The sequence below is a fragment of the Vombatus ursinus genome, unplaced genomic scaffold (genome assembly GCF_900497805.2).
Source record: "Vombatus ursinus unplaced genomic scaffold, bare-nosed wombat genome assembly UNPS02014798.1, whole genome shotgun sequence".
NCBI lineage: Eukaryota > Metazoa > Chordata > Mammalia > Diprotodontia > Vombatidae > Vombatus > Vombatus ursinus.
Window position 1 is genome coordinate 27070312 of NW_020954576.1, and position 26029 is coordinate 27096340.

The window sequence follows — 26029 nt, forward strand, 5'->3', positions numbered from 1 at the left end:
CCAGCTCATTGCTGTTCAGTACCACCTCAAAAAGTTACTATGCCACTCAGTCTTTATTTCCAATTGACATAAAGGCCCTAATAACTAACTGCTAGTATGAATTGATCTTAACCAAACCAAAACAGATTCTGAGTAGATACATAAAAATTTTTGTAAAACTTTGAAATCTTTTTTAAAAGAAAATAAGTAAAATTTAGGCTATTAATTTTTTCCCAAATATATGTTTATAATATATTGTTTTAAATTTACTCAGCATGCAATTAAGAGCTTTCTTCCTTAGCTAAAAGGAAAGACATCTACATAACTTTAAAAACATGTAAAATTATTACAAGAAACTTTATTATAGTTTTTTTCTGATCGTGTATTTTTAAGAATTCTCAGTTTATTTTTTGGGTTTTTTGGTTTTATTTTTAGGAAACAGTTCCCATGTTATACACAACAGATACTTACAGAACACTGTAATGAAGTGTGGTTCTGTAAGTTCTCTAACGATGGCACTAAACTAGCAACAGGATCAAAGGATACAACTGTTATTATATGGCAAGTTGATCCGGTAAGTATTTTCATATGAATAGTTATAAGTTATGCTCCAGCAGCATTGTTTTATATTATGACTTCTTGTTTTACTTCTCTAAGACATTGCCTCTTTTCACCACCTTTTTTGTTTGTTAATATTTTTAGATTAAAGGTCAGTTGCTTCTACCATCTAAATCCAGTGTCCTATCATTGTATGACAAGCTGGTAGAAAGTCCTTTATGTCATCAACTTTCTGCTTCCCACTCCTTGCCTTTGTGGAATATGTGGTGCCAATTATATGTCATGAAATGGCTAGGCAAAACCAATTCATATTTCATTTGAGTTATCTTTGCTTTCTATAGATTCAAATTGTTTTTTCTCTTATCACCAGCGAACTTTCTGGAGATTTCTACTCAGATACGCTGTTTTATCATTTTAAACTTGACTTTTCTACTTTTAATGAAGGAAATGCAGACAATTAACATTTATAGTAGAACTAGTACCTATTGAAATATATAGATAAACAAGTTGGGGGGAAGGGAGTATGTAAGTAATTGATTTTCTCTTCAAGTTGGCAGCAGGATACCTGGTTACATGAGATCTTTTGAGAGAGAATAAGACAAACATCTGTAGAGACTTTTAATTTAGGAATTATCAACCTCTATAGTCATGGTGGATGAATTCACTGAGTGGATTTAAGAGAGAATAGTGAGCCTAGGATAGAGAATTTGAGGACATTGGTTTTGAAAGGATGAGGAATAAAGGAGCCAATGAAAAGACTTCAAAAAAGGAACCAATGAAAAGACTCCAAAGAGAGTATCAGGATCTGATACTCATAAAAGGAAGTATCTAGGAAAAGGGAGTTTCTAGGGTAGAATGATCTGGAAACTTAAAAAATAATAGGGATAGGAAGGAAAAAAACTCTTAGATCTGGCAAAAAGTATTTCATTGGTTAACTTTATAGAAGTGAAGTGAGAACAGAAATGAAGTCAAGAATGACTACGTCAGGAATAACTAAATAAAGCCAATCTTGATTAAGAGGTCAAGTATAAAATTTGGTAAGAAGTAACAGGTCATAGTATAGATTTAGAGCAGCTTAGAAAGGTATCAATAGCATGTTTGATTTTAACTATAATTAGAAGAAAGAAATAGGGCAGTAGTTGTTAAAGTATGTGGGGAAACCCAGATGACTTGAGAACTGAAGCAGAATATGTGTGATTGAATATGATAGAGGTAGCTGGGACCCTTTGGTGATGGTGAAAAGTTAGAGAAACAGGTGAGTGTGCATGTGGAAGGAAGGGCTCATGAGTAGTGTGCAAGAAGGGGCCTTAAAGCAGGCGAGAGGGACAAATTAGTATCTGGGGGGTTGATACCAAATGCCTGGGGAGCAGATAGGAAATGTGAGTCAAAGGATTGTTATTATTTTTCCCTTGAATCAGTAGGAGGTGAGTGTTGGTTGCATGGAGAAATAGAAAGTGAATGAAATTGCTGCAGAGGAGAATGTAGTTTCAAAGGGAAATTCATATCTGGAACTGGTTGATGTTCATCCCAATCTTAATAGTGTAGCATTAGAATAGATTATGATGTGTTATCATGTCTGCTTAGCAATGTGCTCTAAGGCAAAGGTGTCAAACATGTAACCTACAACACTCCTGAGTGTGGTATGATCAGATAAAAATGTAGTTGGGAAATACTTAACAAAGTAAATAAATGATCCAATAAAACATAGGTGATATTAATAGTTTTTTTTTCTAAATCAGGGATCCTTATGTACAGTTGAGTTGCCCCTACTTCTGTTTGAACTGACACCTACTGTAAGAGACTGTTAGGATTTTGATATTTAAATTAATTGATGATAAGAGGATTAGAAATTTTTTCCATATGTTTCATGGAAATTTGTTGTTATCTGATTTGATCTCTGATATTCCTTCTATTCTTGACATCTGTAATGAGTAAAAAGAAAGGAAGGGTAGAAAGACCTAACTATATAAGTTAAGATTACAGTTCTAATATTACTATTGCCTTTCCTTAATTTTCTCATTGAAATCCTTAATTTCCTTAAAGTTCTCACCCCTGTTACCACATCAGTCTTACCCCAAAAGACCTAGCACTAGTTAGATGCCTCCAAATGGAGTGAAAAGTTTTGTATCACAGCTCTGCCATTTGATCTCTCTGTGAACTTGAACAGTTACTGCTCAGAGCCTCAGTTTCCTCATCTTTTAAATGGGTATAATAGTATTTGAACAACCTACTTCACAGAGTTATTGTGGGAAAAGGTAGTACGTAATCAAGAACTATCATTATGAAGAGGTCCTGGAATTATAATGTGGGCTCACTACCTAATGCCATATTGGTGCTTTTCCTCAAAATTGTCATTTATAGCATTATATTGTAACTTGCCAGTTTAAAAGAGATACCAGTGTCCTGCACTAAGCATTTTTAATGGAGTTTAATAAGTTGAAGATACAGGGGTAATCTTAAATGTGGGATTTTGTGTACATATCTATAATGTAGTTATGAAATGGTAGTGCTGCTGAAAGATCTCAAGAATTAGCTGTGGAATGAGGCATGTTATTAGACAAGGCCAGCATGTTGCTTAACTATACTTGTTACACAAGAGTGTTCTATTGGAGGTAGGGAAGGTATTGGAAAGTGAAGTGTTGTTTTTGCTTTTGTTTTTTAAAAAGTCAATGAAACAATTGGAGAGATTTTCCTTGTGCTTATTAAACTATACAGATTACCTTGCTTTGTTGAGAATGCTTTGCTCATCTAACAGGTCCCTTAGAAAAAGGGGAAAAGTGTAGGAGAGGTTTTTGCTTTCTTAATCATTTATTCTGTTAATATTTAGTCTTAGAAATAGTAGAGGATATTTGGCTAGTTCAGTCAGCCAGTGAAAAGATTTTACAAGACTTACAGAAGAACAAAAGATAGTGAGCACGAATCACTTATCCTCGGACTTGAAGTTACCTTTCTCATTCAGATTCAAGAACTTCTATAGAACTTATTTGAAAGATTTTTTTCCATGAATATGAGTTTGAGAAAAAATACTGTCTTTGTTAAAGCTACAATTGTTGTTTGTTGTTCAGTCATTTCAGTTTTGTTTGACTCTTAGTGACCCCATTTGGGGTTTTCTTGGTGAAGATCCTGGAGTGGTTTGCCATTTCCTTTTCTGGCTCATTTTGCAGATGAGGAATCTGAGACAAACAGGGTTAAGTGACTTGCCCAGGGTCACACAGGTAGAAGAAATCTGAGGCTGGAATTGAGTTCTGGTCTTTCTGACTTCAGGCCCAGGGCTCTATCCACTGTGCCACCTAGATGCCTTTGGGCCATAAACATTTGGGTTAAATTTACTTTAAATGTAAATATTTGAAAGTGTTCAGTGTGTTAACTTGCTGCTTTTCTTCATTATTCTATGGATTTTTTTTTCAGAACCTCTGAAAATATTAAGATTAGTATGTAACCTAACTAAACTTTCTTGCACTGCTGTTGAATTCTCCCAGCTGAACCAGAAATAGAGGCAGATAATAAATGTCTAGGTTTACAAGTGTCTGAGGATCTCTTGGAAAGGAAAAAGAGTTCTCAAAGTGTTTCCACTATTTTAAACATGGCAGATGAAGTTCTGGGATAACCAGACGGGGGTTGAAATGCCACTATTTAGCAACATTTGCTCATAAGCTCCTTGAGCCTGTACTTAATAGGTCTAAAATTTAGCCTACATTTGTGAAATTTGGAGGTTTGTTGCTATGGAAATAGTATATCATATTTCTGTTCATACACTTGAACATTTCTATTCAAGCACTATTCTTAAAACTGTTAGTATCCATCATTGATGGTAGTGTGGAGATGTGGTCTTCTATTGATTAATAATACTGGTCTATTGAAAATGCTAATTTATTGGTTCTTGCAATACAAGAACCTTTGCCTGATTTTTTTGGTTGTTTTGTTTTGTTTTTTGCTTTTTGGTGAGGCAGTTGGGGTTAAGTGACTTGCCCAGGGTCACACAGCTAGTAAGTGTCAAGTGTCTGAGGCTGGATTTGAACTCAGGTCCTCCTAACTCTAAGGCCAGAGCTCTGTCCACTGCACCACCTAGCTGTCCCTGGTATAAGTTTTTTTAAAAAGCAGAATGAAATGGGGAAAACAGCAGCAAGTCATGTTATAAGGTGTAATACCTTTTCTAACAAAATCGATTCATTCATGTTCAGTTAAATGGCTTTGGGCCATTATTGAATGCAAACATATCATTGCTTAATTAAGGCCACTGAATGTCAATAGTCTTTCTTTCATAGTACAAGTAGAATTGTGAATAATTTAAAATTTTAGCATGGTGCTCGGCTTAATTTTTGGCTGACCAATTTCTAAATTTAATATTCTGAAACATATAGGTATATTTAAAATATTTATTTCACAGTATTGTTTGGAGTATCAAGTGAAATTGTTGTAAAGCACTTTATAAATATTATAACTAATTTTCATGTGTATGTTAGTCATGCAAATAAACATGTTTCTGCTACTAGAGGAAGTAAATGAGCTTTAAGAAAATTGGATACTGAGGTTTAAAATGTTAAGCCCCTTGTCTTTCCATTTTTTTGATATGGTTTCATAATTTTTTTAAGTGAGTAATTAGATGTATTTTTTGTTAATAAGATAACCAGTGTGATTCTAGTCTTATAATACAGAGAGGAACTGGAAGGTTGGCATTAATGAATGTGGGTGAGGTAAACATGTGGACTAAAGGGAAGAAAATCTGGGTCTAATGATTTTTTTCAGGCTGCCATAGAAGACTAATGTTCTTTAAAGATTTTGTCTTAAATACAGAACTAACTCTAGCTATATTGCATAATATAAAGTAAAATGTTTGGGTTTTTTAGGATGTTGAGCTTGAGGGCTCTATGAGATGTCCTAAAAGTGGCCTTCTCAGCATTCAAAATCCACTTAAGTGGTTAGGTGTAAAGTACAGATATAAAGTACTAGCTCTGAGTTAAACCTAATGAGATTTTGAATGTGACATACCCTGGAATTATCATTTTAATTTTGACCTTAAATGAATATTCTCAAAGTTGAGGAGTGTCCTCTATTCCAGTGGTCTCTAAACTTTTTGTGATCATGCCTGGAATTCTTTCCTCATCCCTACCTCCTACTTTCCCTGCCTTCCTTCAAGTCTCAGCTAAAGTCTCCTACCTTCTGCAAGAATCCTTCCCAATCCTAGTTGGTGCTAGTGCTTCTCTCCCTTTGATTATCTCCACTTTATCCTGATGTTTGTACATCATTGTTTGCATGTTGTCTGCCCCGTTACACTGTAGGCTTCTTAAGAGCAACAGGAGCTGTCTTTTGCCTTTCTTTGTGTCTCCAGCACTTAGCACAATGCCAGGTAGTCAAAGATAAATTTTGGGGCATTCATCTCTTCCCAATTATATGTACATTTACTTATTTTACTTACACCAAAATTTAAATGATGAAACTATATGAGCGTAGAGTTCATAGGGAGCCACTAGAATTTGAGTAGGGGAATGACAGGTCACATGTGTGCTTTAGGAAAATCTCTGCCAGATTGATTGGAGAAGTAAAAGACCTGAAGTAGGAAAACCAATTAGGAAGCCACTAGAGTATTTCAAAAGAGATGGTGAAGTTCTAAACCATGATGGTTTTGTGAGTAGAGAACAGCAGATTGATGTAAGAAATATGAAGGGAGAAATGACAAGATTTGGCAATTGATCTGTATGTGAGGTGAGGTAGAATGAAGAATCAAAAAAATGACACTAAGGTTGCAAAACTGGGTGGATGGTGGTATTCTTGACAGTAAAGGAGAAGTGTGGAAAGAGAGTGGATTTGGAATGAAAAATAATGTAAAGAAATTTCTGATGCAGATCACAATTCATCTGTACTTGCTTATCCTGTGAGACTCACTCTATCCCATCTAGACAATGGGGTCGTGGCTCACTGCCTTCAGAGCACAGAGCCAGAGGGTGAGGGAGGACTTTTCCCAAGAGTATGTGTATATTATTTCTTTGGATATCCATATTACTGTGGATGTCCAGTAGTTAAGTTATGACTGCCCTGAAGGGCCAACCCTAGCTCAGAGGTGGGAGAAGTTGGCATGGATAAAGGAAAGGTTGAAAAGAGCAGTATTAGAGGATGAGGGTAGGTTTGGGTCTGTTAGAGACAAGGCATAACAAGAAGAGTAGAATGAGACCTGTCACACACCCTTGGAGATCCCTGATGAAATGCCCAGCCCATCTCCTTACCTAGAGACAGTAGGTAAATGGAGTATAAATGGAGACTTTTTTAGACATGGTCAGTGTAGGAATTAATCTTTTTTTTTTCTTTTTCTCTTTTGATGAGGCCGTGGGGTTAAGTGACTTGCCCAGGTTCACACAGCTAGTGAGTGTTATGTGTCTGAGGCTGGATTTGAACTTGGGTCCTCCTGACTCCAAGGCTGGTGTTCTATCCACTGTGCCACCTAGCTGCCCCCAGAAATCAATCTTTTTTTTGACTATGCATATTTGTTACAAGAGTTTTTTCTTCTCTTTTTGAATGATAGGGGTAAATAGGAAGAAGAGAAAATAGATTTTTATTCATTAAAATAAATGTGAAAGAAAAGAAAAAGAAGCATTGTGCTTAAGCTGTAGCTTGAAAAGAAAAGCCAAGCAGATTTGTCCCAAAGAGTACTAATCAAGTATTTTAGCAGCAGTTTAATAAAGTGACAAACCAAAAGAAAAACCAAAACCATATTGGTTCGAAATATTTGTCAGTTTGTTTTTTTTCCTTTCTCAGGATACACACCAGCTAAAATTGCTTAAAACATTAGAAGGGCATGCTTATGGTGTTTCTTATATTGCTTGGAGTCCAGATGACAACTATCTTGTAGCTTGTGGCCCAGATGACTGCTCTGAGCTCTGGCTCTGGAATGTACAAGTAAGCAACAACTCTGTTCTTTGTATTCATTACAGATGTACTCAATTTGATGACTAAAGTCAGGGTGAATTTATTGTGATAAACTTAATCCATTTATTAAAAAAACCTCTTTTAAAATTTATTTTTAGTATTCATTTAAAAAATATTTTTATTTCCAGATTTTTTTCTTCCTCCTGCCCTTCCCCCACCCGTTTGAGGACACAAGCAACATGATCTCAATTATACATGTCATGCAAAACATATTCATATTAGCCATGTTGCTTTAAAAAAAATCAAAAACAAAACAAAGCCACCAAGAGGCATAAAGTGAAAAAAAGTATACTTCAGTCTGCACACAGTTCATCAGATTTAGCATTTTTCATCCTGAGTCCTTTGGAATTGTTAGGGATCATTGTATCAATCAGAGTAGCTAAGTAAAAAGAAACTTTCAAATAGCTCTACTTTTAATTTTCTGTTATGGGATTTACAAGTCTACACTGTGGTGCTGTGAAAGCAAATGAAAACCAGTCTAGTAAACATTTTTCAGGAGTCTTTTTTTAGCTTATGCTTTGTCACAAAAGGATGGATTTTATAACAGTCTAAGGATATTGGAATTACCTTTGTCATTGTGGATATGTGTAGTAAATTTGGCATTAATCTTAATTTTCTACGTAATACTCTAACTTTTCTGGCTACCTTTTAATAGTATATTCAGATTTAACTTGGTAATGCCAGATATTCTTTTTCCCAGATGCCATGCACAGCTTCACCAGAGTTCAAGTTCTGGAATTTACTTCTCACCCTAAATAAGACATTTACTTTTGTTTTGGCCTTGGAAGTAAGCCTCAGTTGTTTGGAACTATTTCATTTCTTTATCAAGCTGCAAAAAAAGTTTATTGTTAGCTGGCTTGTGAGGCAATGCTATTTTTTTGCAATGCTATTTTTTTTAACTCTAAAGAAAGCATAAGAATAGTTCAGGTTGTCTCTGAGGTTGAGATAAAACCTAGATGGATAGGCTTGAGTCCAACATATTTATAAATATTTTCATTGTTGCTTCATTGAACAGCTATTGGAAAGGAGGATTTAAAGAACTTAGCAGAATGAAGACCATAAAAGCAAGTATACTAGAAAATAGCTGAGGCTGAAATGCCGTAATTGCAATTCTGATTCTATTATTAATTCTCCATTAAGACTTCCAATGTGACACAGAAAGGGCAGTGTGTATACTTTAATACTGAAATTGTGGGTTTTTTTGTTTTCTAACTTAAAAATCTCAAGTTTTCATTTGGACCAGTGTCCATTCAGTCAAGTATGTCTTGACATCCTGTCTACTTTTACTGTGTATCACTTTAATTTGCTTCAGAAACTCCTTCAAAAGAAAATAGTTTTTAATCAGCTTATCTAGAAAATATCTTGTTCTTCAAACCATTCCAGGATGTGATTTATTGCTTTCAGTCCTCTGTATGTTCTTTATAAAGAGAGGGAGAGGAGGAGAGAACAAACCTTACCCACCTTTATGGTGGGTCAGCATTCTACATTCAGATATCTTAGGTTATTTTTTAAGTAGGGGTAGTGGCCTTGGGCTATTCTTATGCTGTTATTCTGAAAAAATTGCACACCCATTTCATTGTAAACTAGTAAATTATCAGATGATAATTTCATTTTGGGAGGGGATATTATCACATGAAATCTTTATTTAGTATTACTGTTAAAATGATGTATTTCTCTAAGTAAGTATATAGCACTGTTCTCATAGACCTCCATAGTTAGCATTAATTCACGCTTTTTTTTTTAAACACATTTTCCCTGAAGTAGTGGTAAGGAAGGATAGGTCTTATCCATTTTTTTTTTTTTTTTTTTTTTTTTTTTTTTTGTAGACAGGGGAGCTGAGGACGAAGATGAGCCAGTCTCATGAAGACAGTTTAACAAGTGTGGCTTGGAATCCAGATGGGAAACGCTTTGTAACTGGAGGGCAGCGTGGACAGTTCTACCAGTGTGTAAGTGCTACAGTGTTCCCTTCAAGAATCACATTTCTGTGAATGAAGTTCTTAATTTGTGTTTACTCAGAAAAAATGGAATCTACTTTATTACCAGCTATTGACTTAACTTAAGACTCGGTGTCCTATTTTACTAGATCAAAATATTTGCCAGAATAAGAGAACTTTTTAAAAAACGCTTTAATGTGCTCACAAAAATAAAGTGACTAAAAATAGACCAGGTCAGTATTTCACTGTTTTCCTTGTCCATACCAAGCCGCCTTCTTTTGAGTTTAGTAAGGTATTTGATAAAATATGGGAAATATATTTTATTCTTTATGGTTACTAGATTTATTGCTAAATTGTGTTGGAGTCAAAGGATTGCATTTCATTTTAAGCCTACCAAATTTGGTCTGATTTAATGTGAATTCTTCTTAGATAAATCTTATTTAGCAGTAAAGTGATTCAAATTTTAAGTAAAAGTAGGATTAGTTTTACAAAAAGTTTTTAGAATCTTAGTCTGACGTACTTGGAAAATAATACTGGATAACATTAAAAATGCTATGGAAAAAGTCAGGACTCTAAAAGTACCTGGCATAACAATTGTGAGGAAATTTGTGTTCTTTGTACTTCATTGTTTTTGGCACATGCAAGGTACACAATAAACACTTTTTGTATTGGTTGATTATTAAGAAACTTAAAAGGTTTCACTACAGCATAGGTCAATTAAATTGGAGGTTATCTGTAGTTGAAGAACCCCTTTCAAAAACATTTTCTGTGGATCCATGACGAGTATTTATCTTGGAAATTTATATCTCTTAACTTCACACATTTAGTGAACTGTTTGTGAAACTAGTACAGAGTTGATCTTGGCCTCACTAGTAAGTGAAAGTTTGTTAAAGGGTAAACCTTAAACTGTGAGGGAGAACTATGTATCCTTTTGCTAATATTTCTGCATCTGTAGTCTCTCTACAAGAAAACTCAAATGCCTATAAGGGGTTCATGAGCCTACTTAAAACAGATTCTGTTTAATGCCATAATTCCTGATAAATTTTCAGTGAAACACATTTCCAAAAATCCCATTTTGGTCAGCTTCAGAAAACCAATGTCCAGGTGTCAGAATAGTTTCTCTTTGCTGGTAATTCTTTCAGTACATAACCCCTTGCCTAAAGCTTGGAGAACTTCATCACTGAAATTTTTGTCTTGGTTATATTTATTTTCATAGGACTGTTTAGATTCCTATGATTGAGTAGGAATACTTGGAAATAACAAGGTTGAAATTAACATCAAGTGGGGGAAATATTTTTAAAAGATATTACTAAGAAAAACATATACTTTTGTTTTGGAAAATTGTTATGGTTTTCTCTGACCACTCTTGTCAATTATAATTCTCTCCTGATTAGGATTTAGATGGTAATCTCCTTGACTCCTGGGAAGGGGTAAGAGTGCAATGCCTTTGGTGCTTAAGTGATGGGAAGACTGTTTTGGCATCAGACACACACCAGCGAATTCGGGGATACAACTTTGAGGACCTTACAGATAGAAACATGTAACTATTGTTTTTTGTTTTTGTTTTTTATTAAATAACAGATGTTAAGCATTTTTAAAAATGCATTGGAACAAATGGTTAAATGGCATCTAATCGCCTTTGATTCAGATTAATTTTTCGCAGTCAAGTATAAAGATCATGTTAATTACAGAAAAAATTGTGTCATTTTTACCAAAAATCTGGGGGGTTTCCCATTTTTGGAAATTTTAAATATGTTCTAATCTTTACCACACTGACTAGCATTTTTTCTGTGTGTTCTTATAACAGAGTACAAGAAGATCACCCTATTATGTCTTTTACTATTTCAAAAAATGGCCGATTAGCTTTGTTAAATGTAGCAACTCAGGTAAGTTTATAATAATTTTCCAATATGTTTTCTTCAAATGAATACCAATTGTGATTTTATTATTTATATGCAAGTGAATAGAAATAGGTCTATCCAATATTAAATTGATGTATCTATGACACTTAAAATAACATTGAATTTTATCGAAAGATAACTACTTCACTTGTTCATAACAAATAGAAAATAAAAATAACTTAGGGGGGAAAAGAATGTTGTTCCTTTAAGGTAAAATAAACTCCTATGATTTCTTTTGCTTATAGGGAGTTCATTTATGGGACTTACAAGACAGAGTTTTAGTGAGAAAGTATCAAGGTGTTACACAAGGATTTTACACAATTCACTCATGTTTTGGAGGCCATAATGAAGACTTCATCGCTAGTGGCAGTGAAGGTAATAGTAGTTGAATGTGTGATTGTAATTAAGTGCCATTTTTAATGTACTTAGACAGATTGAAGATCCATAATTATTTAGAATATGTGTAGATGAAAGAAAATGTAGTAAAAGGGTTGGAGAGCCATCCTGAGAGCCAGGGAGGACCTGGCTTCAAGACTGGCTTCTGATATATCCTGGCTGGCTTTCTAACCCTGGGGACATCACTTAGCCTCTCAATCCTCTGAGCAATGGCTCCAAGACTGACCCTTAAGTCAAAAAATGTCCTGACCTATGTTGGTAAGAGGGAGCTTCCTCTTCAGATGTTCCTTTTACTCATGAAATCACAGATCTGGTTCCTATCCATTATTTTTTTTTATGTATAGGGGGGTTTTATTCACTATTAGCAGTTGTCACTCAAAGACTTAAAGCTCTCCTGATGCTAAATTCCTAGCATTTAATCTTGGCTGTGTGTGTTAGGTAGGAGGAGGGAAGGTAGGGTTCTTGGGTCCATGCATCAGATTGATTAAATCATTGTTTTTTCATAGTTTTAACAGTCAGGGCATTTAATTAGATTGATTCTTCTTTAGAAGTAGGTTGAGGTTTAAAAATTCATTATTAGTTATGGTTAACTTGGGTGGGCTCAACTGAACACAGCTATGATTTTTAAAAGTCAACTGTTGAAGGTCCTATCAGTCATAGCAGCACGTGTCTTTTTTGTTTTAAATCAGTAATAATCTAGATAATATAATTTTTCTGCCACTTAGCATTTTAGGCAAGCTGATTATAATTATGCCTACACTCTTTTGATTAGGTTTTCTCCTTTGCCAATTAGGAATGTTTTGGTCACTTTGTGTTCAGTGTTTCAGCTATAGTATCAGAGTATCAGAATGCTGATACACATCGATCAAGCATTTGTTGAGTACCAGACATTAATAAATGTCAGTGCTAGGTGTTGTGCTAAATGCTTGTGATACAAAACAAAAATGCCTTTTTATCAGGAAGAAGCAACATTAGCTATATTGGTAACTATATAAATAGAAGTTGATTTCAGGGGGAGGCACTAGTAGCTGGAAGGATCAGGAGAGGATTTATGAAGGAGATGGCACTTAAACTCAGATTTGAAAGAAACCAGGGAGTCTGATAGTTGGAGGCAAGGAGGTAGTGCCCCCCAGACATAGAGAAGCACAAAGCTGGGAGAGTGAAGTGTTGTATGTGTGGGAACAACAAATAGGTCATTTGGGTTGAAAGGTAGAGGGAATGAAGGAGAAATGTGTCATTGACCTATAGGCTGGAGCCAAGTTGTGAAAAACTGTAAAAATGCCAAAAGTTGTTAGTATTTGAATCTGCAAGCAATAGGGAGCCACTGGAGATTCTTGAGCAGGAAACTGACATTGTCATATCTATACCTTAATTATGTGACTTTAATATCAGTGTGGAGGATAGATGGGAAAGGGCCCCAGTTGGGAGGCTGACATCTAGTTCAGCAAACTGCCAGCTACCTGGCTTTTGAATGGCCTACAAGCTAGAATCATTTTCACCCCCTTTAAATAAGATTTATATTTTTAAATGCTCTTTTGTCCTTCAGGCTATAGTTTGCCAACCCTAGTCTAGTTAGCACTTCTTAAAGGTTTCTGACTGTGCAACAACCAAAAATTAATTAAAAATAAAATGCAAAAATGAATCTGAGGTGTTCTGGCAGCATCAAGCAACTTCACTTGGTTGTGAACACAAAGCGTGCATGCCCTCGGGCCACGCAGTGTCCAATTAAGGCTGCTGAAATACGAAAAGAGGAGGGGAAAAGTTTTAAGAAGCCCTAGTCTAGTTGAGAAGTAAGGAAGGTCTGGCCTAGAAAAGAGCAGCATGAAAGTGGCTGTGGTGGCACCAGGAGGAGAAGAGTCAGGGGTGAATCTGTAAGGTTATTATCCAAGGCGACAGTGAATGATGGGGTCTTCACTAGTCTGAAAGGAGGGCCAGGTTTAGGGGAAGATAATGTGTTTGAGATGCTGGTGAAATTCCCCTCCTGCACATAATAGTCACCTCACCTTCCTGGACCTGAGTTTCATTTGTAAAATGGGTATAACATCTTGAATATTTATTTAATGATCAAAAGTGAAGGTATATAAACCACATCAGCAATTCTTAGGTGTTGTGCTAAACTGTTATTTTATAATCATATATTATTACTGTATTTGTTATACAGCAAAGATAGTTATAATGACAAAATCTGGGGATCTATGTAGATCTTAGCGTCACTATGAATTAAAATGTAAAATAGATTCAGTAAATCTCCCGAGCTGATAGAAATAAAAGCCCTAAAAACTACAGAAGATAAATTATGATAACCACCAAAGTCTTATATAAATTAAATTTTAAAGGCCCAGCCACAAGTATTTTCCCCTTGTTTCTTGCTCAGTTGTTACAGCTAAAGCATTCAAGCATTAATTATTGTAGCTGATTTAAATTTGTAACCCTCAGGTTGGTAGAATGCTGCTGGAAACTAAATTGTTTATAGACAAATTGAGGTGAATTATATTTACTGAACAACTTTTACAGCAACATTCTTGCCCTAATTTTAAAAAAAAAAACCTCGTAGAACAAAATGGGTCATGGTATCACAAATACTATCACATTTTGTTTTAGAGCCAGAAAGAAACTTAGTGATTATATGATCCGACCCATTCATTTTACGCACGAAACTAGGACCCAGAGAGATGAAGCGGCTTGCCCAGGGTCACGTAACTAATCTCACGTTGGTAGATTTGGGGCTAGAATTCTCGTCATGCTTGTCGCCTTATTATCCTAGCTTCATTAAAATGTTTTTCATTAAGGTGTATGCATGGGACAGAAATGAAATTGAAAATGATAGCTTTAGATTTTGGCATAAGGTGAAGTCCAACCATTCATTCCTTCAACAGATATTTAAGGCCTACTATGTGCTAGAAACTATCCCCTACCTGATAGAATTTATCTAGTAGAAAAGACAAAACATACCCAAGTAACGATAATGCAAATTTAAAATATGAAAGCACAATGAGACCAGTACAGAAGGGAGAGAGACCTTCAAGCTAGAGGAATGAAAAAAGGCTTCATGGATCTGGAAAAATATGTAGCACAAATGGATTTGGGGAAAATACTGGTGTTTTCCAAGAAGAAAAGCCGGTCTGAGTAAAGGCAGCAGCAGCAGCAGCGGTGAAAATGCAAGTGTTCAGGAAGTAGAGAGCGGAGGGAAGAGCAGGCTGGGGCCGAGTCTTGGGCTTGGGCCGCCGGCAGAGAAGTTGAGACTTTCTTTCATGAGTGATGGAGAAGCACTAAGGATTTTTGTTTTAAGCATTGGCAAGATCAGAGCTCCGCTCTGAAAATTCATCCGACTTGACCAAATTTATAAAAGAGAGCCTAAAGGCAGAGAGATTAGTAAGGAAGTTTTTGTAATAGTGTAACCGAGAAGGCCAGAACTAGGTTGGTAGAGTGGAGAGAACATATTGGATTCAACTTAGTGAGTAGATATTGAAATAATGGGACTTGGCGTCTTGTTGAATTGGGGACTGAAAGACAAGTAAAAATTGATAGGTTTTAAATCTGGATTACTAGAAAACTAATGGAACCACTGTCAGAAGTAAGAAAAGTCAGGAGGAAGAACAGATTTTGGAGGGAAGATAAATTCATTTGGGGGCATGTTAAATTTGTTGGAATAAACAGGTGGAAGTATCTTTTTTTAATATTTTTTCTAATTACATGTAAAGATAGTATTCAACATTCATTTTTATAAGATTGTGAGTTCCAAAATTTTCTCCCCCCTTTTTTTCCCTCCTTGGTCTCCAAGACAGCAAGCATTCTGATATAGGTTATACATATGCAATCATGGAAACATATTTCCACAACAATAAGGAAAAGCCACCAAAAAAAAAAAAAACCAAGGTGAAAATAATATGCTTCAATCTGTATTCAGATGCCATCAATCAGTTCTCTCTCTGGAGGCGGGATAACATTTTCCATCACAAGTCTTTTGGAATTGTCTTGGATCATTGTATTGCTGAGAAGAGCTAAGTCTATCAAAGTTGGTCATTGCACAATGTTCTCCTGGTTCTGTTCACTTCGCTCAGCATCAATTCATGTCAGTCTTTCCAGGTTTTTCTGAAGTCTGCCTGCTCATCATTTCTTATAGCACAGTAGTATTCCATTACATTCATATACCACAACTTATTCAGCCATTCCCCAATTGATGGGAATTTCCTCAATTTCCAATTCTTTACTCAAGTGGTAATATCTGGCAAGTAGTTAAAAATCCTAGCTTGAGAGATAAGTTGAAGTTAGAAATTTAGATTTAAGAGTCTTCTGAATAAAGGAGACAGTTGAAGCCAGGAGAGTGGACCGGCATGAGAAACAAAAGAGACAATCCAGAAAAAGGAGGATTTGGAGAGTATTATGGGGCCTAAGGAAAAAAAGAGTTTTTCAAGAATAAAGGAAGGATGTGGTCAGTTCACTTCTACAAATTTTAAATGACAACTGTGTGCAAAGCCCTGTGCTAAACAGTGGACATGTCCTCAAACAGTTTTAAAAGATCAGTTACTGAGAAGTGTCCACTAGGTTTGGCAATTAGGACCCAGTCATTAGTGACCTTTGAGAGTGCAGTTTCAGTAAAGTGGAAGGGTAGATAGAATGAATCCAGATTGTAAGAGGTGGAGGAACAAATAAATTGATGGAGAGGAAATAGAGACAATATTTGAGAGAAGAGATAAGATAGATCACGTAGCCGGGTTGATTTGGGGTACAGAAGTACAGCTGGGGAGACCTGAATATGTTTGTAGACAAAAGGGATGAGACCAGTAAAAAACAGAAAATGAAAAAAAGGAAAAATTACTTCTTGAAGGAGGTGGGACAGGGTTATTAGCCTTTGAATTGAAGAGAGAAAAGAAGACAGGAGCACAAATCTGAATACTTTTCGGGTTTGTTTTTTTTTTATCAATATCTGTCATTTATTGCTGTAGACTTCTTTTGGGTAAGTAATCTCCTTCTACCAATGCAGATCTTCAGCTAGTCTGCAACTTAGTCTCACAGCACTGCTTTAGATTCAGAGGTATACAATAGCTTTCAAAAGCCACTATGTCTTGTAACCTTTTTATCTTTCTAATTCTGTGACTTCATTGCTTCCTCATTGTTCTGGTCAATCATATTTTCTGTTGAATCATTCCTCCTCATGTGTGAAATCCAAATTTCTTTACCCTCTGAAACTCATTTCCTTGTCTAACATTATTAGGCACTCTAATCTTGTGAGACCAGAACATTATCATACCTCTCTACTTTGTAATTAGCAAACAAAATTCCCTCTGGACCTCTTTTCCAGTTGGAGAAATTGGCATCATAATTGTTAACTTTCTTTAATCCAGCCAAAGATTTTAAATTTGTAGACATATATTGTCTGTGGTTTACTTTGAGGCAATCACATTTCGGTGTACAAGATGGATCAGAGAGAATAGAACTTGCTGGGAAAAGACATACCGCATTAAAGCAAACAAAGATACAGAAGGGAAAAAGATTCAAAGAAAAGTGAAGAACTTTAAAAAAAAAGTTTTGTGTCTTAATATGGAAAGCAGTGGGGTGATAGAAGGTAGAGGTTGGGGGACGAGTGTGGTACTTTGGTTGTAATATAATATTTTACTTTGACAGCACATAATCTGTTAAAATAAACAAAACCATTCTTATAAATAGCTCTTATTTTGGGGAGTGTGAATTGAATATGAAATTCAGATTTTTTTAATGTAACTTTCAGCTAAATGTTTATTAAAAACAATGGAATCTTTTAAAATCATTCAAAATCTTTATCTACATATGTCTTTTTTTTAAGTACCAGACTATGTTCTGAAACCACCAGGTCATTTTATAGTAAATCAAACCCCCTGAGTTCCGTGATATCAAAGCATGAATACTTCAAACTGGATATCTATAACAAGATAGCTTCCTTTTTCATTTGATTGGGTGGTCAAATAGTAAAGAGAATTGCTTAGTTCAAATCTCCCAAAAAATTAAGTGGTTTTCTCTTTTCAAAATTATATCTGATGAAGTGGTAAGAAAGGTTTATCATGCAGACACATTGCTAATTTAGGAAAAGAAATCCTATTCTTACATCTGGGTAAAGATATTAACAGATTAAATAGGAAGTCACCAGGGTCAAATGTGAATAGTGAATGAGTCCACTACATTTTAAGAATGTAAAAGGATCTTGAGACCAAAGTTAGAGAACCCACTATCAACAGTGATTGTTTGAAGTCTTTTCCTCTTTACTCAAACCTCTCATACTACTTTTCCTGCCCCATTTTTGTCTTTGCAGAGGACGGACTTCACCTCGTACTTAACTGTAGAGGTTATTTGCTGTTGCTTTGAGCTGCCTCTTCTGATATCTCCAAACCTTTGGACATCATCACATACACCCACCCCCAACCCCATGCCTTTCTTTCTTTGATCCATTCTCTAATGAAATATCCATTTCTCCTTACCCAGAGCCAACCCATCCCATCTTCTTGTGTTTTTGTTCCCATCTCTTCTAGCAACTAGTCCTAACAACCTGACCGTCTCTGTCACTAATTTTCAACTCCTACCTACTACCTACTGGCTCAATCTTACTATTGTTCTCTACAGAGATTCTAAGAAAACTTTACTGTTTGCTCAAGCCGTCATTTTATATCTCTTTCCTTTCTTTTTTTTTGTATTTCTTTCCTTTCACAACCAAAACAAATAGAAAAACCCATTCTTGCACACTGCTTTCCATATCTTCCCTAACTTCTGAACTCCCTGCATTCTAACTTCATCGTTTAACTCAAACTATCTCTCGAAGGTTATCACTTATATTGACATATCTAATGGCCTTTTATCAGCCCTAAAATTTCTTGACCTCTTTGTCGATTCTGACATAGTCAACTACCCCTCCACCTGGTTTTGTTCTTCTTCCTCATTTACGTGACACTGCCCTCTCTTTGTTCGCCTGCTGCCTGTCTGATTGCACCAGTACTCTCTCAGCATCCTTATCTACGGCTTAACTCCCACCTCTACCCCCTAGGCCAGGGGTAGGGAACCTGTGTCCTAAAGGCCACTTGTCCTTTTTGACTGAGTCAAAAAAGTTTTACAAAACACATCCTTTTATTAAGGGGATTTGTTCTGTGAAGTTTGGGTTCAGTCAAAGGGGCACACCTTGGCAGGTTCCCCCACCCCTGCCCCTAGGCTCTTTTCTCCCTACTTTTCTGGGTGATTTCATCAGCTTCTTTGGACATGGGTTTCAACTGTCTCTTTTGCAGATAACTATGAAGCAAGTCTCTCCAGAGTTCCAGGCATGCATCACCAACTTCCTAATGGGCATTTCCAGTTGGATGTGCCATGGGTATCTCCAACTCAATATATCCAAATCAGAACTCCTCTCTTCCTAACTTTGCTAATTCTGTTGAGCATTCATTCTACCGTCATTCCAGTCACTTCAGTTTGCAATTAATTGAGTCATCCATACCTCTCCATTCTTCCCCACCCTCTATGCTCAAGTGCCAAGCCTTGTTGATCTACCACCACAACATCTCTTATCCATATCCATCCCCTTCTTTATACTCGCGACTGCTGTCCAAGTTCAGGCCTTTACCACCTCTGATCAGGACTATTATAATAGCCACCTAATTGGTCTCCTGGCTTTCAATCTCATCTTCCTATTCATACCTCACATAACTGACAAAGTGATATTCATAAAGCTCCAGTCTAACAATGTTACCCTGGTCATTAATGTCTGTTGGCTCCCTATTGCCTCTAGGGATAAGTACTCCTTCCTCTTTAGCATTTTAAGCTCTTCACAGTCTGGCTTCATCCTTTCCATACTTATTGAACATTACGCTCTTTCATTCACTCTATATTCCAGGCAAACTGTCTTAAATACCATTCCCTGGACACTGCATCCAGTCTCCTATCTTTGTATAGACTGCGTCGCTGGGATGCACTAAGAATCCCATCGTCCTTTCCTCTCCACATCTACCTGTTAGGATCCCTACCTTCCCTCAATACTTTATTTTAATCACCTCCTCTTTAACCCAGTTGCTAGTGCCTTCTCCAAAGTTATTTTTATTTACTTTGCATTTATTTACATATCTCTTCATGTTACTTTCCTTGCAATAGAATTTAAGTTCTTTGATGATGTAGATTCGTTTGTGTTTGTTTCTGTTCACAATGCCTGTCTAAGCACTTTATAAATGCTTGAATGAATGAATGGATGCTTGACTCACAAGCTTATTGCGTGGGAAACATTTTGTAAATTGGAAAGTGCTGTACAAATGTAAATTATTACCACTCAGTTTTCATAAAAATAAATCAATTGGTCCATTGCTCAAATGTGGCATCTGCATATGAGTCATAACTATAAAATAATGTGGCTGCACAGTGCCTGGCACGCAGTAGGTGCTTAATGTTTATTGACTAACTGTTGACTGGCTAGATCGTTGACAAATATACTGAACTCTTAATGCAGATGAATGTGTCTCCTTCATAGTGGTTACTTTCAAAGGCTATGTACTCCAGCAATATTGCTATTGCTCAAAATATTTTGCAAATGCTTTTTAAACTCCTTTCGGACTATTGTCTTCAATTAGTGAGCAGTCAACTTTTAAACTTTTGGAAACAGAGCCCCTCTTCACGATTTTCAACCCCCACAGCTAAAAAGCATTTGATTCTCCACTGCCTTCAGCAATAGCAGATCTTCATGCTTTGAAGATGCATTAGATTTTAAGTTAATTCATTTATCACCGAGTCAATGAAGTGAGTGATCAAAGTAGGTGTTAATATTTTAAATAAAAAACTAAGTGCAGCTATAATGTAAAAGGGTGGATTTTTCTTGCGTGACTTATGGACTTGAGAAGGAGATGTGGAATAAAAAGATTTGGATTGAAGTTGTTTTTTTAACCTTCCTTGTTAGGTGGGAATAATAATCTATTACCAGTATGCCCAGCATGATTATAAGGGGACACAATGAATGGTTTGCAGCACACTGTATAAATGAGGTGACATTTGGGTTATTTGGTACTATAATCTGAGTTTGGGGCTCTTATTTAGTATTTTAGAAATCATTTTATTTACTTTTATAGTTGTGATACAGCTGTGGTAAAAAATGAAATTTTCTTCTTCCTCCCAGAGAGGGTGGGGCTTGATAAAATTGTGGGAGAAATGTTGGTAGATGTGTGTTTTGAGAAGACAAATAAATGGGGGAAAGTAGTTAACTTGCAAAGTGAATTCCTTTATATGAATTGAAATGGAAGAAGAGAAAATATAAAGTAAGACAGCACTTTGAACTGGATGTAGATACAAAGGAAACTTAAAACTGAAATGTGACTAGTGAGAAAGACAAGGTTCATTTGGGTGTATGTTTTAAAATCAGTCACATTACTTCATGATCACAAGTCACAAATGTATACTGTGGAAACAGGTACGTGACCAATAACTGTATAAATAGACAAAACTCATTGTTACCTGCTTAGGTTCAAAGAACTTAAAATGTTATTCATGAAATAGTTATCTTAATGTTAGCATAATAATATGATGGATGAAAATCTCTTTCAAATCATTATGGATGTGGTACCTACACAAGTCTTCCTCTGTTGCCTCCTTTTGAGATAGAGGGAAACTTAAGTTCTCAAAGCTAAGCCAAAGCGTAAGATCTAATATGTTCTACCAAGGTATAAGGGTCCAGTGAGTGTATATCCACCTGGAGATGATGTTTTGGCCCATAGCAATTCTCAGAAACTGTTCTGAATCAGGGACACAGCAATAAAGTCACAGATCCTTGAAGTGTTGTTTGTTTCATCACATCACTTTTATAAGAAAGATGATGAAAACCGAACAAAGAAATATGGTGGTGTTGAATATTTGCTTAAGAGAATTTTTCACAAACTCTGTGTTCTTTTATTGTCGAGCTATGTTATTAGTCAGTAGCTGTATGTATTATTGTTAGGCCTACAGGATAATTTGAAAATGTCAAATGGTAGTATGTCTCTTTTATGCAAATGTCTCTTTTTTTTTTTCTTTTTCTCTGAATTGCTGTTTTATTCAGATCATAAAGTATACATCTGGCACAAACGTAGTGAACTGCCAATTGCAGAGCTAACAGGACACACACGCACAGTTAACTGTGTGAGCTGGAACCCACAGATTCCATCCATGATGGCCAGTGCTTCAGATGATGGCACTGTTAGAATATGGGGACCAGCACCTTTTGTAGACAACCAGGATATTGAAGGTAACGCCATTTACAACGTTCTTAGGTTTTTTTCTTCGATGAAAGCTGGATTTTGCATATTGGTTACAATAATCAATGATAATTTTGAAGTATATGTATGTGGCATGTGTATTGGGGGTGAGAAATTTATCCTTTGAGTACTGTACACTGGTCTTGCATAGATATTCTTTTAAACATTGTTGTCACTTAATTTCGTAGTTACAACCTTTTTATGGTTCTTATGAGTAGAACTGGAAAGAATTCCCTCAGCCTCATGTAATTATATACCAAATTCTACTATATTAGAAAATCTTTTTGCCATGGATGCTACCTAAATTTTATTTATTCAGCAAACATTTATTAAATACTCACAGAGTGTAAGGCACTGTACTCATTACTGAAGGACACAAAAAAATTACATTGTCCAAGTTAACGTAATGACTTTACTAAAACTAAATGATCTCTAACCAGTATACAAAATGGAGATGTCCGTCTTAGACTTTGGCTGTAGACTTTTTTTACCTAATACCTCATGTCAGTTGCATGCTAATCATATGTTATCTAAAAATGAAACCAGGGTGGTGTCTTAATGAATGAGGTTTGTTCTTCCAACGTACAGTACGAAGAAAGGGCACAGCACTATAAGAGAGTACGTGGCATGAGATGAAACAGTAAAAAGAAATTCATTAAGAAGTGGACAGTTGGGAAAGATGGTGGTCAAGACCAAGGGGGTCCCAGATGGAATAAGGTGTCCCAAACTGGCAAAGCCTGGTGGATTTTCGTAGGGTTCTTGTCTGAGTCAAGCAGGATCAAGAATTAAGGAGATGAAGAGGAGAGTCTAGTCTGGACCTGGTGTGCTGGACTATTGCTGAATAATGCTGTGGGGGAACACCTGGAGAATTTGCAGCTATTTTATACTCAAATTCTCCAGTGGTTAAAGTGTTTTTGGCTATTAAAGGTCTTACTTCAGCCATGTGACTTGGGATTTGAGCTTCGCTGGGGCTTCTTCATTTAACAGGGAATTTTTAAAGATAAAGTTTTCTCTTTAGAGCAGAGATGAAGAAGCATTAGAATGATGAGTTAAATTTTAATGTGAAAACACTGATGAACCAATGGAATGTGGTGATAAGATAACAGGAAAGTTTAACTTAGATGATTTAGTGGCAGTTTCAATATGATTGCTAGCTATAAATGTTAATTTTTTAGCTTGTTTGGAAGGAACTAAATTGATCTTGGTTATGACAGAAGCATTTTCATATAGTTTATCTTTAGCTCTTATGCAAAAAATGGCTCAAGGCAGGGAGAAGAATAGTTCTAGTTTTTTTGTTGGTTTTTTTTTTTGTTGTCGTTGTTGTTTTCTTCTACTCAGAATCTTGGTTGACAATTTCACATCTTCAGATTATCATGGGACATTCTGACTTTAACTTCTAGAAAATCCTGCCTATGAAAAGGCAGGCTCATTTTGCCATCTGTTATCGTATTGCCAATTCTGAAACCTCTAGGGTAGGTAGATGCTTTATGGATCTACTTTGTGATGATACGCAGTTTTCTAACATAATTCTCTTAGTCCTTTGGCAGCTCTTCCTTCAAAGAAATTCATGTAGGTGACAGGAGAATAGATCTTTAAGTGATTTGTTTTAGAGGTGCCACTGAGATGGTATAATCACCCAGCACGTTATCTGACTTTCATCCACGTAGTCACAAAGGAAAAATTCAATAAATTTGTTTCACATCATATAGTTGGAAGAGATTTGAGAGGTCATTATAGTTTGCCCTCTACCCACATAATCAGTTTCATCTATGTCACTAACAAGTAATCCTCCAGCATCTGATTAAAGACTTCCAGCAATGGATTTAGGAGCCAAATTAACTTTTCATCTTTCAGGGGAATAAAAACAGTGAAGAGAGAGGTGGCATTACTCTTCAGCTTCTAAGAACCTAAACTAGGATGACTGAGAAGGGTTTTTAATGGATCTTGGAAGGTCGTCTGGAGGGAGGGGGTGGAAACTGAAAGAAGGAGCTGACTACATTTGCTGAGGTGTTTCCTGAGTCATCTACAGGACAGAGAGACCTCCTTGTGGCCAACACATACACTCATACTTTAGCTGGGACTGTAGGCTGAAGTAGGCTAAAGGATAGTGATGACTGAGAAACTCAAGGAGAATTCAGGAATGTGTGCTTTAGGTTTTTGTTTTTATTTAATTTTTTGTACCATCATGATAGTAAAATACAAAAGAATGAGTAGTGAGAACAAAGTGAACTTCAGTAGTTTCCAGTAAAATTGTACACAAAATACCCGTGATGAAATTGCTAGGTGATGTAGTGCTAGAATTTATCAAGACCTGCATGTAGGATTAGCTCTAATTACACTGGTTATTATCTCAAAACTATACTTTTTTAGTATAGAAATAGCCAAAAAGAGATTCATGATCTTACATGAGATATAAAAAAGATTTTTCAAGTCCTGATTCTATGTCTTCTAGCAATACAGGTATATCTTTGTGTGCAGGTTTTTTTAATGGCTATTCAAATTACATTTGTGAACTTTTTAAAGCCAAAAAAAAAAAAAAAAAAACCTGGCAATTTAGAGAGGAATGACAGTTAAAAGATCTATAGTATTTGTCCCTTAAGTGAAATATGGTGGTATGTTGGTTTAAATCTTATTTCTGCGGTGTGAAAAAAGGTAATTGCAGGGAAATAAATGTTTAACAGCCAGCATTCAAATCGCCATCTTACCCCTCCATTTAAATATCTTAATGTACTCTCTCTCTCTCTGTCTCTATTGTGTCTATATGGCCTACTAAAATAAAACTTGGGATAGCAGTGATACAAGTAACTGTTATTATGGGAACAAATTATTTCTCTTTGGAGTTAAACCAGTGTATAAAGGCAAATGTATCAAAAAAATTTTGCCCTGAAATGAATGTTGCCAAAAATATGACTTAAATTATTTTATTAGTGATACTATAATTTGTAGTAACATGCTATTTTTAAAATTTCTAACCAACAACTTTTTTCTTTTTCTCCTCCATATACACACATTTCATCTTGTCTTCATTCAGAGGAATGCAGTAGCATGGATAGTTGATGGCGAATTCGGAGCAGACGACTTCTGTTTAACTTAAAATTAGTCGTATTTTAAATGGCTTGGGATTTGGTGCAAACAAACATGATTGATAGCTGGACAGACATGCTCGTCATGAAAAATAAAAGAACCATTTCTGAAGCCCGATCGGGGCCAAACATTTACCACCTTGCTTCATAGTAACCAGTTGAGATGAAGCACGTCGTTAGAACGTTGTTGGACACCGTGTTGAATTACCCCCCCATCGGTTGTGAAGAACTGTGCTACATTCAGGCTACCCATTGAACTCAGTATATATATTTTTTTCCTTCCTGCCTTTTTGTCTGGCGGGCTACCATTCTTGTTGCTCTTCTGTGTAATGAAGTTTAAATGCTTGTTTGGAAAACTTTATTTAACAGTTTAGAAGGCTTGATAGAAAGAGTGCTTTAGTCTGAAGAGTATACGTTGGATAGGAAAGTTATTTCCTTCTCTTGTTTCTCTAAATCTCTCCGCCTTATTTAGCTTGAGATCTTTGCAGCTTGGTTCATGGATTCTAGCCTTGCCCGTTGCGCAGTATATACTGATCCAGATGATAAACCAGTGAACTATGTCAAAAGCACTCTCAATATCACATTTGACAAAAAGTTTTGTACTTTTCACATAGCTCGTTGCCCCGTAAAGGGTTAACAGCACAATTTTTTTTAAATAAATTAAGAAGTATTTATAGGATTAAAGTGACTTCATTTGTATACATTTGGAACTTAAACCAGCTTAAAAACAGTGTCATCTGTGACATAGATATGCAGTATAACTGATGATCTTCTGGAGTACCATACAAGACATGGTCAGAAACAGTGCTCAGAAGGACTTTACAGGCAATTAAGAGTAAAATTTTTGAGGTCTTTTGTTTTTGTTCTTACAGCCATCACTCATCTTAAAAATACTGAATAAAAAATAACTTCTAGATGCACAACCAACATGATAGAATAGAACAAAGGTAAACTTAGAATTTCTCAAAAGCTTATCCAAGTTTTTCATGAAATTGAAAATAAAAAAAGATGAAAAAGAGTAGAAATGTAGAGAA

The 26029-nt window shown here is 35.9% G+C and overlaps 1 protein-coding gene across 1 annotated transcript in view; it reads left to right on the forward strand.

Moving 5' to 3' along the window:
- LOC114049623 (WD repeat-containing protein 26) overlaps positions 1-25674 on the forward strand; it is a 44696-nt gene extending 19022 nt beyond the window's left edge. The window contains exons 7-14 of the mRNA XM_027870898.1: positions 415-553; positions 7288-7428; positions 9285-9404; positions 10787-10932; positions 11200-11278; positions 11539-11668; positions 21717-21902; positions 24944-25674. Coding sequence (XP_027726699.1) covers positions 415-553; positions 7288-7428; positions 9285-9404; positions 10787-10932; positions 11200-11278; positions 11539-11668; positions 21717-21902; positions 24944-24969 — 967 coding nt within the window. The 3' untranslated portion in view covers positions 24970-25674. The remainder of the gene's footprint in view (positions 1-414; positions 554-7287; positions 7429-9284; positions 9405-10786; positions 10933-11199; positions 11279-11538; positions 11669-21716; positions 21903-24943) is intronic.
- Positions 25675-26029: the final 355 nt, after the last annotated feature.